This window comes from Rhineura floridana, chromosome 3 (genome assembly GCF_030035675.1).
Source record: "Rhineura floridana isolate rRhiFlo1 chromosome 3, rRhiFlo1.hap2, whole genome shotgun sequence".
In the NCBI taxonomy this organism is placed as follows: Eukaryota; Metazoa; Chordata; class Lepidosauria; order Squamata; family Rhineuridae; genus Rhineura; species Rhineura floridana.
Genome location: NC_084482.1, coordinates 228,443,131 through 228,455,979, shown reverse-complemented (window position 1 = coordinate 228,455,979; position 12,849 = coordinate 228,443,131). Strand labels below are relative to the sequence as shown.

The window sequence follows — 12,849 nt, the reverse complement described above, 5'->3', positions numbered from 1 at the left end:
TCTCGTGCCGAGGATATATCTCCAGGGGGTGGAGGGATCCTTGTAGTGGGTGATTCGATCATTAGGAACATAGACAGTGGGGTGTGTGATGGGCGTGTAGACCGCAAGGTGTTTTGCCTGCCTGGTGCGAAGGTTGCGGATATCGCCCGTCGTTTAGATAGTTTGGTAGACAGTGCTGGGAAGGAGTCAGTGGTCGTGGTGCACGTTGGCACCAACGACATGGGGAAATGCAGCCGTGAGGTCCTGGAAGCAAAATTTAGGTTGCTAGGTAGGATGCTGAAAGCCAGGACCTCCAAGGTGGCTTTCTCTGAAATGATACCGGTTCCACGCGCAGGACCAGCCAGACAGGCCCAGCTTCGCAGTCTCAATGCGTGGATGAGACGATGGTGTCGGGTGGAAGGGTTCAGATTTGTTAGGCACTGGGGAACATTTTGGGACAAGCCGGGCCTGTACAAAAGGGACGGGCTCCACTTGAACCAGAATGGAACCAGACTGCTGGCACTTAAAATTAAAAAGGTAGCAGAGCAGCTTTTAAACTGACTGAGGGGGGAAACCCGACAGGAGCTGAGAAAGGTCCGGTTCGGAATAAACCTCCCCCCTGGGATAAAAACCAAAGAAATGATGAAATTTTAAAAGGGGTAGGCCTAGAAGTAGGCATTGTGAGAGCAGGGGCACTGGATATAAATTCAGAAGAGCAAAATTACCACAGGCCAAACCACAAGTGCCAAAGACACTTGAAGAGTGACACTGTGTAAAGTGCTCTTTCTGTAGAGTTTATCCTTTTAGTTTTGAACATAAAAACAGAAATAGCTTGATGAACAACAACTGCTTCTCCTCTGGGTTTGGTGCCATCTGGGCTTATTAAATTCTGTCTGCTGGGTCCTGCTTGATGAGCTGTGTGCTGGTGAGTACTACTTGCCCTCAAAGTACAGGTGGCCACTTTAGCCAGATGGCTCCAAGCGAATGTTTTTCAGTGAAACACACACCAGAAGCCTGGCCACCAGAATTTGAATTATGCATCATTCTTTAAGCCAGGTGTAGGGAGCCTTTAGCCCTCCAGATGTTGCTGAACTACAGCTCCCATCAGCCTCAGCAAGCATGGCCGGCGGCCAGGGATGGTGTGAGTTATCTCTGGCACTCCAGATCTATTCCCCATACCTGCTTTAAGGGCTCGCATAGTTAGAGAGATCTCTGAAAGCATCTCCAGTATGTCCTCAAAGACGTCTATTGATCAAAGAGGCAGGGCACAGCCTAACTTGTCAAAACCAGGATTCTGCTAATGCCCATCCACATGCAAACATTTCTAGCCCCTCCCCCCCCAGTTTTAGCAAAATAAATCAGGAGAGTTCTCTGTAGAATTCTTAATTGACCTTGGTGAGGGTTGCCAGGAAGATAGGCTGTTGGGTTGTACACTCCTCCTCCTCCAGGTTCTGTTTAATCTTCTTCATCTCCCCATCTTGCTTTTGCAGTAATTCTTTTCCTTGTTTTCTCTCTTCCCCTGGCAAGGTGAGAGGATCCTGGGTTATGCTGAAGAACCTTGCTATCTCTGGTTTGTCATGGAGTACTGCGAAGGGGGAGACCTGAACCAGTACATTCTTTCCCGCAGACCTGACCCGGCCACCAACAAGAGTTTTATGCTGCAGCTGACAAGCGCCATTGCCTTCCTTCACAAGAACCACATTGTGCACAGGGACCTGAAGCTAGACAACATCCTAATCACGGAGAAATTGGGCGCTCCCATTCTGAAGGTGGCGGACTTTGGGCTCAGCAAGGTGTGCGCTGGCTTGACTGCTCGAGGCAAGGACGGGGGGAACGATAACAAAAATGTGAATGTGAACAAATACTGGCTGTCGTCTGCCTGCGGCTCAGACTTCTACATGGCTCCTGAGGTCTGGGAGGGGCATTACACTGCCAAGGCGGACATCTTTGCCTTGGGCATCATTATCTGGGCAATGATTGAGAGGATAACGTTTATTGATGCCGAGACTAAGAAGGAGCTGCTGAGGACCTACATCAAGCAGGGGACTGAGATTGTACCCGTCGGGGAGGCGCTGCTAGAAAACCCAAAGATGGAGCTGCACATCCCCCGAAAACGCAGGACTTCCATGTCTGAGGGGATCAAGCAGCTCTTGAAAGACATGTTGGCTGCTAACCCACAGGACCGACCCGATGCCTTTGAGCTTGAATCCAGGATGGACCAGGTTACATGCGCTGCTTAAACTCAGGTCAGAGTGTTGGTGTACTTTGAAAACTGGGGTAAGTGCAGTTTCTCTGTTGGCTGTACAACATAGTTGGACTTTGTCGCCATTTTTTGTCTATTAAGCTGCTTGGGGTTGTAGAGGCACTTACTTGCTTCCCTCTGTAGGATTTTCACCAGATTTGCCTTCATTTTTTCCTTTAAGTAACGGCCATCAAAAAGATTGAAAACCGAACCTCCAGGTGCATGCTCTAATGCTGTTCAAATCGCGTGAGATTGGTTTGTACCCAGAAGTTCCCTTTCGTTCTTGTTGAACAAACTGAAGTGGCATGTAATGGATGAGATTAAGGGGCAAGATGTTGAACTGCTAAAAATCAGGTCTTTGTTCTTAGGGCACTGTGAACCCTGCATATAAAGGGAAGTAGGGCTGCAACCCCATTTTAAAGACCTTTTAATCAATTAAATTTGCATATGGGTAAAAGCATTGTCTCTGAAGCGACAGTGTAGGCATCATCTTAGATGAGGCATTCCTCCTGTGTGTGTAAGGAAGGGGAGAAAGCCTCTTCTGAGATGCTGCCTGCCACCTGCAGTTTTTATAAGTGGCTGTATCAAAACATAATTTTTAAAAAATCTGTCCAGTTAATCAGGTACTCGTTTTGTCAATTAAAGGGTTTTTTTAAAAAAATACCTAACTGATTAAACATTACAGGCCTAAAGGTAATGTCCTTGATTGCTTCCTTGAGAGCAGCAAACTGCTGTTTGTGAGATGGGCTACATTGTGCTACACTCCCTTCCTTGCAGATGTCTTTCACCCTATAATTCTGGATCCGTGTCATAATCTTGGGGCTCCTGGGTCAAGGATTTTGGTGGGACCTTCCCCTTCCTTTCAGACTTTTCTCTCATTGCGTACAGTGGTGACGTGAAGCAACAGAAGAACCGTTTTGTGTTCTGAAGCAACCTTATGTGCAAGGGCCCACAAATCCTGGTTGTCCTTAGTAGCCAGTTGAGATTTTGTTTGCCACAACCAACAGAGGAAGGGGCAGGGTCTGGCTTGACATCGCCTTGTGCTTAAGGCTCAGGGAGTCGCCTGGGGGAAGCCTCCTCTCTCCTCTACAGTCCTGAGCTGTGCGATGGAAGGGAAGGCTCATCCCTGTTTTACAGTGCCACAGAAATGCTCCTAGAGCAGAAAGGAATGACAGTAAGTCTTAGGACACTGCCAGGTAGAGACTGCCTTTTTCTGTGGATTGTCTGATGCTGTCCTCCGCAGATCAAAAGATGCACTTTGCACTTGGTGGTGGTTGCCATTATGAGCCCTTGCTTGTCAGGAGGGGAAGAGTCCTGTGACGGTCTGGAGCCTTAAGTAACTGCCTGTGTCGTGTCAGCAAGCCAGTTTTGCCACCTTGACCACATACCACATGGTGACTTGGGTGTTCTTATTATCCTCGCTTAACCACAATGGCCAAGTTTTGCAATTTCCATGTTCAGAGGCAAATAATGTTTGCTGGGTGTGGCTGTTCCCTTCATGCCTGAAAGCATCTAGTTAGCTTATTGTGAGAAATGGGATGCTTATGGGCCTTTGGTCTGATCCAGTCGGTCTCTTGGGTCCTGCAGTTGCTCCCAGCAGAGTCGCATATTAACGACCATTGTCAGCTCTTTGATTTATACATTGCATTCTGTGTTCAGGCACACTTTATCTGACTCCAAAAAAGGGAAGTAGTTTCTGAAAGACATAATCCTACATGCGTTAAATAAAAACAGTTGCAAGGATGTCTAGTTCAGACATCATCCCATTAGTTGCAGTTAAAAATCCCCATTACTGAACTGGGCATTTTTAAGTGCAGAATTATCCCCCCCCCTCCGCTGCCTGACAGTTCTTCCACTCACCTTGGTTTTTTCATCTGAATGTTGGTAGAACCAGTGTTCCCACCCCTCCCTTGGCACAAAATGCCCATGATGCACCTGCTGTTAGATCCTTGTCTCCCTCGTTATCTTTGGCTTCCTCAGTGAGGAATGTCGTGGTCTGCTTTGCTTCACCCTCCCTGGGCTGAGCAGAGGCCACCCTGCTCTTTTTGCACACTGCACGCACACAGTGGTAAGCTGTCCCTCTCACCCGCTACAAGCTACAAGCAAGCAAGGCAAAAGCCTCCTACAGAGAAGATGTTGATGCTACTAAATGCCTCCCCCTCTAAGCCAGTCACCAGAGCAGCTTTACATTCTCTGAATCTGCTACATGCTCCTGAAGTTAAAACACAGGGAAAACAGGGATCTTGCTTCCGTCCCAGGCACTGCTTGCAAAACACTTTCACATTTCGGGAATGGGAGGACTCTTGAACCATTTGCAAAGCCATATACAAACAATCTGGTACCAAGGGTATGCAGAGGCAAAGAACTTGGCTGAAATTATGGAAAATGGTTGTTATTTTCAGCAGGCGTTCCAAAATGCTGCTCCGGTAGTTGAATGCTACAGTGAGTGGTGTGATAATGGTGCCTCCCTGCCAGGCCTTTGGTCCTCCATTCTATTAGAATAAATTTGCACAAGCCAATATTTAATTGCATTGCAGAATGCAAGTCAATGCGATCTTTAGAGCAGGTACAGTCTTGCTACTTGGTAAGTAGCAGTGAGAGTCTGGATACCTGAAGGACACAGAAGGGCTAGGTGGGGGTGAGGAACCCTCTCTCCCTAGGGCAGACTTGCACAACTAGTGGCCCATCAACCTGAATTCAGCCCACTAGCCATAGAAGAACTTGATACACCTTTGGTTTGGCTGCCTGCCTGGGACCCCAGAAATAAGGGGCTGCCATAGACCTGACAGACCACCATAAGTGGCTCATGGCCGCATTTGACTTGGTTGGTCTCAAATTGTGCAGGCCTGTCCTAAGGCCCAGCTGTTGAATTGACTTCCTAAGAGTGAAGCCTGTGCCCGGTCTTGTATCTTTGTGCTAGAGGTAACTTCATCACATCCTACCCAGGAAGGTTATGTGGAAGGTGCTCTTGGCAGCCTTTGCCTTTCAGTTTCCTGCAGCTGTTGGGATGGTCTTGCCCTCCAGCATGCATTCCAGAAGTTATATAAAAAGTGATGTGCTGTGCTTTCCAAACACCACTTCAGAGCTTAGATGAGAATGTTATGTGGGGCGTTGCCTACTGGTGCCTGTTAACTTCTTTTAAAAAAGAACTCCATTGGACGGTTGCTGTTCCAAAATAAAACCTTTACATTTGTCGAGACAACAGCCTATTTAGCCCAGTTCTGTTTGTGCTCAGCTGTCAGCAGAGGTGGGTTTTTGTCTCAGCCTGTTGCCTTGTAGTCATTAGTTTGGAAATGCCGGTCTTGGACCTATGACCTCTTCTACCTGCCTGGCATGTCCTGCACCTCTTCCAGTATTCAGCCCAGAATGTAACATCACCTTTAAATTCCTGAAACAAATTGCTCTCCATGTGGTGGGTGTAGCATTTCTTTTCCTCTGCCCTGGTCCAAACGCGTCTTGTGCCTCTGCTGCTGCCACATCTCCTTAGGAGCCATGGCATGCATTTGGGCTTTTGTCCAGTGTGAAGCATGGACCGCAAAAAAGACAAATAACTGGGTGTCAGAACAAATTAAACCAGAACTATCACTAGAAGCTAAAATGATGAAACTAACGTTATCATACTTTGGACACATCATGAGAAGACATGAATCACTAGAAAAGGCTATAATGCTGGGGGGGGGGGGGGGAAGAAGGGAGTAGAAAAAGAGGAAGGCCAAACAGGAGATGGATTGATTCCCTAAAGGAAGCCACAGACCTGAACTTACAAGATCTGAACAGGGTGGTTCATGACAGATGCTCTTGGAGGTGCTCATTCATAGGGTTGCCATAAGTTGTAACCGACCTGAAAGCACATAACACACACACAAACCAGTGTAAAGAGTTCTAAGTGTTCCGTGCCACTGTGAGACAATTTTTGGTGTGGGGACTTATGCCTTTAAAAGGTCCTAACACCCTAGCCCAGTGGTTCCCAAACTGTAGTCAGTGGTGCTTCATTCAGGTGGCTCACAGAGTGTCTGTAAAAATGCAACTAAAAAATCATACAGCATGTAACACAGTGCATTGCAATTGCTACAACAGGCAGAAAACCCATTAGGTGATCTGCCCTCAGCAGTTTTTAAGTGGTCCAGGTGGGGTGGCGTTTGGGAATCACTGTCCTAGTCTAAAGCACTCCTCCGTCTGCAGGTTTTCTAAGAAGTGAATACAAAGAGAATAATTTTACTACTTCAGCCTCCTAGATAACCACAAGTTTTAAGTTGTCTTAAGGCTTAAAGCAAGATCTAGACTTAGCTATGACAGCTGTATCTCAAACTGATAGAATAACAGGGGTATGAGTGAATTAGGCAGGTAGGTAGTTATTAAATTTCTGTCCCGCCCTTCCTCCCAGAAGGAACCTGGGGCAGCAAACAAATGATAAAACATTAAGAACATCTTTAAAGATTAACAACAGGGTCAACAATAAGACAGAAATATGCAGGAACAGAATTAAAACCTAAAAAGAGCAAGTTAAATCAAACCATTTAAAAGCCAAGCAGAATTTTTTTAAAAATGTTGCCCAGTCACCCCTGACAGCCTTAACTCAATAAGAAGCAGCAACTCCTCCAGCTAGTCAGTTTCAATGCTCGGGGTTTTTTGGTTTGAAAAATGGCAAGGGAGGACATGGTAGAGGTATGGGGGGAAAATACGCATGGTGTGGAGAAGCAAATAGAGAGACATTCTTTTTCCGGTACTACTACTATTGCATCCCTGAGGTCATCTTGTGAATCTGAATGGTAGGAGACTAAAAAGAGAGAACAGGAAGTACTTTGTTGCACAGCACATAGCTGTACTATAAGGTCTGCTCCCATAAGATGTGACAGTGGGTACTGAATCAGCTGGCTTCTTAAGGCTGTCAGTGGCTGCTAGTCAAGTGTGCGTCTCTTATCAGTCACTGGGAACAACAGCAGGAGAGGGCTAATACCCTCATGTCCTCTTTTTCCAGCTTCCCAGAGGCATCTGGTTGGCCACAGTGGGGAACTGGATGCTGGGCAAGATAGGCCTTTGGTCTGTGCCTGCTGGGCATCTCTTCATTCCAAGTTGAATGACTTTTTCTCATAGGGGTTTGGGAGAGGCGAGGATAGTGGCATCCAGTATTTTTCCCCCTCTCCTTTCTCAACCCTCTGTGTGGGTCACCTGTGGTCACTCATGCTCTGCTAACATGCTGCCGAGTTGCATAACCAGGCTGTGCCCTCTGGGGAAAATTTCTCCTGCGCATCTTTTCAGAACGGTAAATGCAAGCATAATAAACACTATGAGGGCACAGACCTGCCCTCTGGCTGTTTATTCTAGGGCCCAGCGGCCTCTTCCCATCCAGGGCCTGAGCGGGTAACGTCTCCATCCAAAGCACAGCTGCAGCGAAAGAGGCTGCCTCTTACATAACTGACAGAGATGTGCCACTTTGCGTATCCCCTTGCCAGCCTTGTGCTCATAGAAATGGATGCTGTGCATTGTGATGGACACATCTGTCCCTCTGGTTCTGATGGTGATGGTGGTGGTGGCTTCTTATCTTGATAGATCAGCTTGGAGCTGTGGCCACGTTTCTGCAGGCACTGGAGTGAGTTTGGTGTGGTTCTGTGTATGCAGTCGTTCAGCCTGGGCCACAAGCATACAAAACTGCCTTCTACCAAGTCAAGCTGTTTGGCCCATTAACCCATTAAATCTTCCTCCGAGTGGGGTGGGTCTAGTCAGTGGATGTCAATGGCCTGCCCTACTTGCTAAAATCCTTTTCCCTGGAGATGCCTGGGACTGGACATGGGACTGACTTGCCCCTAGATCTTGTCCTCTCATTAATGAGCTGTGCCACTCCTCGGACAGGATTCATTTGTGTTCAAGGGTTGACATGAGCCGACAGTCATCAACCTTTGGCACAGTCAGGGGAATCTGGTCTCTTACTTATCCTGGGATAAGCCAGTCGTAAGCAGCCACCTTCCTACTATCTCTGGAGCATAGTTCCTTGGAGATGATCCACAGTGAACTGTGAATGACCTGAAACAGGCAGCAAGGAGGGGGTGACTGAAACACCCTAGAATTCCTTGCTGGTGTAGATTGGGGGTGGGGACTTGTTTTGAGAGAATCTGAAGTTTGATTGTTCTGCCAAGCTACAATTAAATGGCTACTGATAATTTTGGAACTGAAAGGAAGGTGGACATTGACCCAGAGGAGGAGGCTGGGCTAAAACACCTCTCTGTCAGTATCTGCAGGGGAGCTCTTTCCCCCCAACTCTAACTGAAGTGGGGAATGGAAGAACGAAAGAAAGCTTCGCACTAGTCAGAGCTGCTGTTCTACAAAGGCTTTCCTTCTGCTGATAGTGTTTGGTTGAATTCACCTGGGCTGTTCGCTCCCCTTCACTCTGCCAAAAGAGCATCTGAGGCACAGGACAGTCTGTTCCCTGTATCTGGCTGGGTACCAGGCTGGATGGAACCTCAGCTCAGTCTGTTAGCCCTGTAGGCCTTTTGCCTCACATGTGCAGTGCTAGTGACAAAGCCTTTGCTTCCACTGGCAAGAACAGCATCATTAATCTTGCAAAGGCTTACATAATACTTGTTGCCCTCATCTGATTTCGGTGCTTATTGTACTCCCTCCCATGAATTGCAAGGATTTGGCTAGGCAGGTTGGGGAGGGCTCTTTGGAAGTTCAGTCTGTCTTGCTATCCCCGTTTTCAGTCGCCCTTTATAATGGAAAACCTGCAGCCTTAAAAAGCCAACTTCTGTCAATCTTAGGATTAACCTCTCTTGAGGAATGGTTAGATGAATCTTTTTTTCTTCCACAAGTGTGAAAGTATATGTCTGTGTCTGTATTTGTGTGTGTGTATTTATGTATGTTGTCAGGTGTCTTTCTCCCCTATTCCTCCCCACCCCTCTAATTTCTAAGCATAGCCTGAGTGTACGCAAGGTACAATAAATATAATTGCCTTGCATAAGTTCAGTATTCTGCAAAATGTGACGTTTCTGGAGAGCTGAGCTGATGAAAGAGGTGAACAGGATGGGAAGAGCCAAAATTCATTTCGTTTTTGTAAGCGTTGAAGAGATGGCCTGTTGACACTGCGTGCAGCAGTGTCTGACCTATCATACAGAGCCTTAACAAGAAATTTACCTGCTTTTCTGCTTCTGCTGATTCTGTAAACTAGGTTGTGCTGTCTGTTTAACATTGTTCTAATTACAGCAGTCTCACCTGAACCCTCCTCTCTTAAGGGGCCAATTTTAACTGTATCTGAGCTCCAGTTTCAGAAGCACCCTTGCCAAATCCAACAAGAAAATTAGAGACTGAGAAAATCCATTGCCAATAACTGCCTCCTCTATACCCACTGTTTTCTCTTACGGCTTCCTCCAACTAATTGGGCTTCCCAGTAGGGAGTTTGTCCCGAGAAACTTGGTTACTGAGTTTGGATGTTGAAGCAAGAGCCCGCCCAAACCTCGCTCCCCTCGAGACCCAGGTATGCTGGGTAAGGGAGGTGAGGCAGGGTGCCTGAGCGATGAGTCCAATAATTGGATTAATGCCTCTTTACGCTCCCAGTCAGGCTGCATAAGCATCCTGAAGTCTCCACAGTGGTGGTGAAGCTTGTCTTGTTCTGCTGATTTAGTACAGAAAGCAATACTTCCCATGTACTAACTTGAAAGCATCATTCACTTTTTAAAACTATGAAATTATAGTGCTGTGAATTAGAAAATCTGCCTTCAGTCACCAGTTAATTCTCACCACTGGGAACCAGGGGCCAGGTGGCACGTGTTTAATGTCATTCATTTAATACTCAGCATTTGTATAGTGCTTTATGTTCAGAACATTGGAAATACATTCTAGGTAGCCTCTTCAACAGCCCTGTAAAGGGCAGTCGTAATGTCTCCATCTTGGAGACAGCCCAGGGAGCAGGGCCAGGTGGCGGAAACTGAGATCGAGAAAATGGCGATGAGCTGGGATGAGATTTGCATTGGGAACTCTCCTGGCTCTCCTCAACCTTTACACCACACTAGCTCTCGCTGGGGATTTTTGCAGAGGATCTGCCTGTACCGTTGTGTCCACCAGTGACCAGTTTCTCAGAAGCACAAGATGCTTTGAGGGGGCCTTAGGATACATGTGTTCAGTAGTGGATCGTGCTCCCACTCTGTCAGCTTCAAGCTGGACGAGATTCTGCACATGCAACTACCAATTGAGCAAATGATGCAAAAAAAAAAAAATAGCAGGCCAGGAGGACCAATCTTTCCCCCATGTTGCAGTCCCACCTGCTATTTACTTTGAAAAGGCTATTATCATAATTACTAATTGCACGGACGGTGCATTATCTACCTTGGCCCTGTGACTCCTGTCTGTTCCTTTGTTTGTGTCAGCCTTTTTCAGTGTCTGTATTTAAAAGTAACTGTGCAATAAAGGTCCTACCAAAAGATGCTGCAGCAAAATAAAGGGGGGGGGATGCAGTTCATAGGGAAGAAGAGATCAAAGTCAGTCTTGTGCAGCTGTCTGAAAGCCAGGCCACAGGATGCTTGAACAGGAACTGCAATACTCTATGCGCTGGAAGAGGCCAAAATTAGTAGTTAGTGGGATTGCTGTAGCTCTTGAAGTGAACATGCAAATTTGTTACATAACAGCAAGTCTCAAGTAGGTGAACGGGGCAGTACAGATTGTTTAATGTATGCAGGACATGACACGCAGCTAGCACAGACCCTATTGGGTAAATCTTGTGCTTTGCACTTCAGTGCATTATACCAGTTAATCAGCTTCTCCTCAACAGGATCTGCAGTGTGGCAGAGCTGGTGTTTGAGGAGGGAAATCGTTCATTGCTTCTTTTGGCACTCACCAGAGAGCTGATTCCCTAAAGAAACCGCCACTGCTGCTGCCACCACCACTACTCTGGTGAAACACTATAATTAGACACAGAGCTCTGAGAGCTACACTGGAGAAGTTGCAATGCAATGTAACCTGTAGAGCAAAACACTCGACTAGCTTTGCAAACAAGTGAACCGTCACTCATGGCTCAGGTGCTGGGCCAGAAGCCTGTCCCTTTCAGGTCCAAGGCACTGAGAAGATCTGCCTGCCACTGCATTGGCCTCATTGCCCAAACTCTCCTCCTCCTCCTCTCCTGCTGCGGCAAGCAGGACTGCAGTGTGCCTCCACACCAGAGGTGGTGCAGGAGTTTGCACTGGGGAGATCTCATCTTAATCTGGTTTGTTGTTTTAATGCTTTGCACATTGCCTTGGGGGCCCTTGTTTAGGACTGAAAGGTGGTTTATAAATATTTTAATTAACAGATATATGTCTTCTAAAGCAGGTGTGAGGAAACATTGGTTCTCTAGATGTTGCCGAACTACAACTCCCATCATCCCTGGCCTTTGGCCGTGCTTGCGGTGGCTGATGGGAGTTGTAGTTCCTCCCACTTGTTCTAAAGGGACAAGTACCCGCTCCACTCCGAACAAAAGACAAAGACATCCCAGTCCAATTGCTGCCAGCATCTAACTGAGAGACCTTTCTTCCTTGAGGAAGCAAATAGGTAGAATTGTGATACTTATCATACTGCATTGTTGTCTGTCAGGGCTAGCTGCTTTTACCAAATGATTGTCTGTTGCTTTTACCTTTGTAGGGTTTGAGGGCCTACAAAGTTATTTCATAATTTCTTTTTCCTTCTTCCAGGTTTTCTTACCAGGGACCTACAATCTCCGTGACTTACATGCATAAAGAAAAGCTGAGGATGATCCAGGTCAAGCATCAGGATCTCTGGCAACATGAAGCTTCGAGGTTCTTCTTAAAAGTCACATGAGACCCATTAAGAAGAGCAGGACCTATTGTAATCCATTTCATGTCATCAGGATCAGGACCTGTCAGGGTGATTAAAATAAAGAGGGATTGTGAGGAACTCCAAAAGGAACTCTCCAAGCAGGCTTGGGTATTAAAGAGAAAATGCAATTAAATGTAAGCAAGCGTAAACTGATGCACGGAAGTGAAAAATCCTAACTGAGCCAGAGGTGACTGACAGGAGAGACACCTTGAGGTCATAGCAGATGCCCCAATTAAGGTACTGATGTTATTGGTGATTTGCATGTGAGGGATCACTAAGACGCAGATTGAAAAGAAAACTGCCAATATCATAATGCCATTATACACATCCAAAATGTGATCCTACTTGGAATGCTGTCTTCAGTTCTGGTTGCCTGACCGCAAAAATAACATTCTAGGGGTGGAAGCGGTAGAGAAATGAGCAATCAAAATGATCAAGGGTCGCAACATTTGGGATTTTTCTCATAGAAAAAAAGGAAAGAGGAGACATGATAGAAGTGTATGATCACACCAGACATTTAAAGCACACTCAGCACAAATGTAAAGCACACGGCTTCCCCCAACAAATCCTGGAGAATAGTTTTTTCTCACTGTGCTACATTCCCAGCACCCTTCATAAACTACAACTCCCAGGACTCTTTGGAGGAAGCCACATGCTTTCAATGTACTGTGGATGTGCCATAAAGGTGTGTGGTGTGGAGAAGCTGGATGACACCCTCTGATTTAGCAGGGAACTTACACCTGGTGTAGGAAGAGGGAGGGAAGTAGCTCCCACCAATTTGCACCCGTTTCAGGAGACACATCACTCGCTAAACATTTTGTCTGCCAAGG

The 12,849-nt window shown here is 46.6% G+C and overlaps 1 protein-coding gene across 1 annotated transcript; it reads left to right on the top strand.

The window, feature by feature from the left end:
* The first annotated feature begins 1,498 nt into the window (after nt 1-1,498).
* On the top strand, nt 1,499-12,036 carry LOC133381799 (serine/threonine-protein kinase 35). Its single transcript, XM_061621266.1, has 2 exons — nt 1,499-2,256; nt 11,875-12,036. Exon 1 carries the CDS (start codon nt 1,557-1,559, stop codon nt 2,217-2,219), a length of 663 nt encoding a protein of 220 aa, XP_061477250.1. The 5' UTR covers nt 1,499-1,556; the 3' UTR covers nt 2,220-2,256; nt 11,875-12,036.
* Nucleotides 12,037-12,849: the final 813 nt, after the last annotated feature.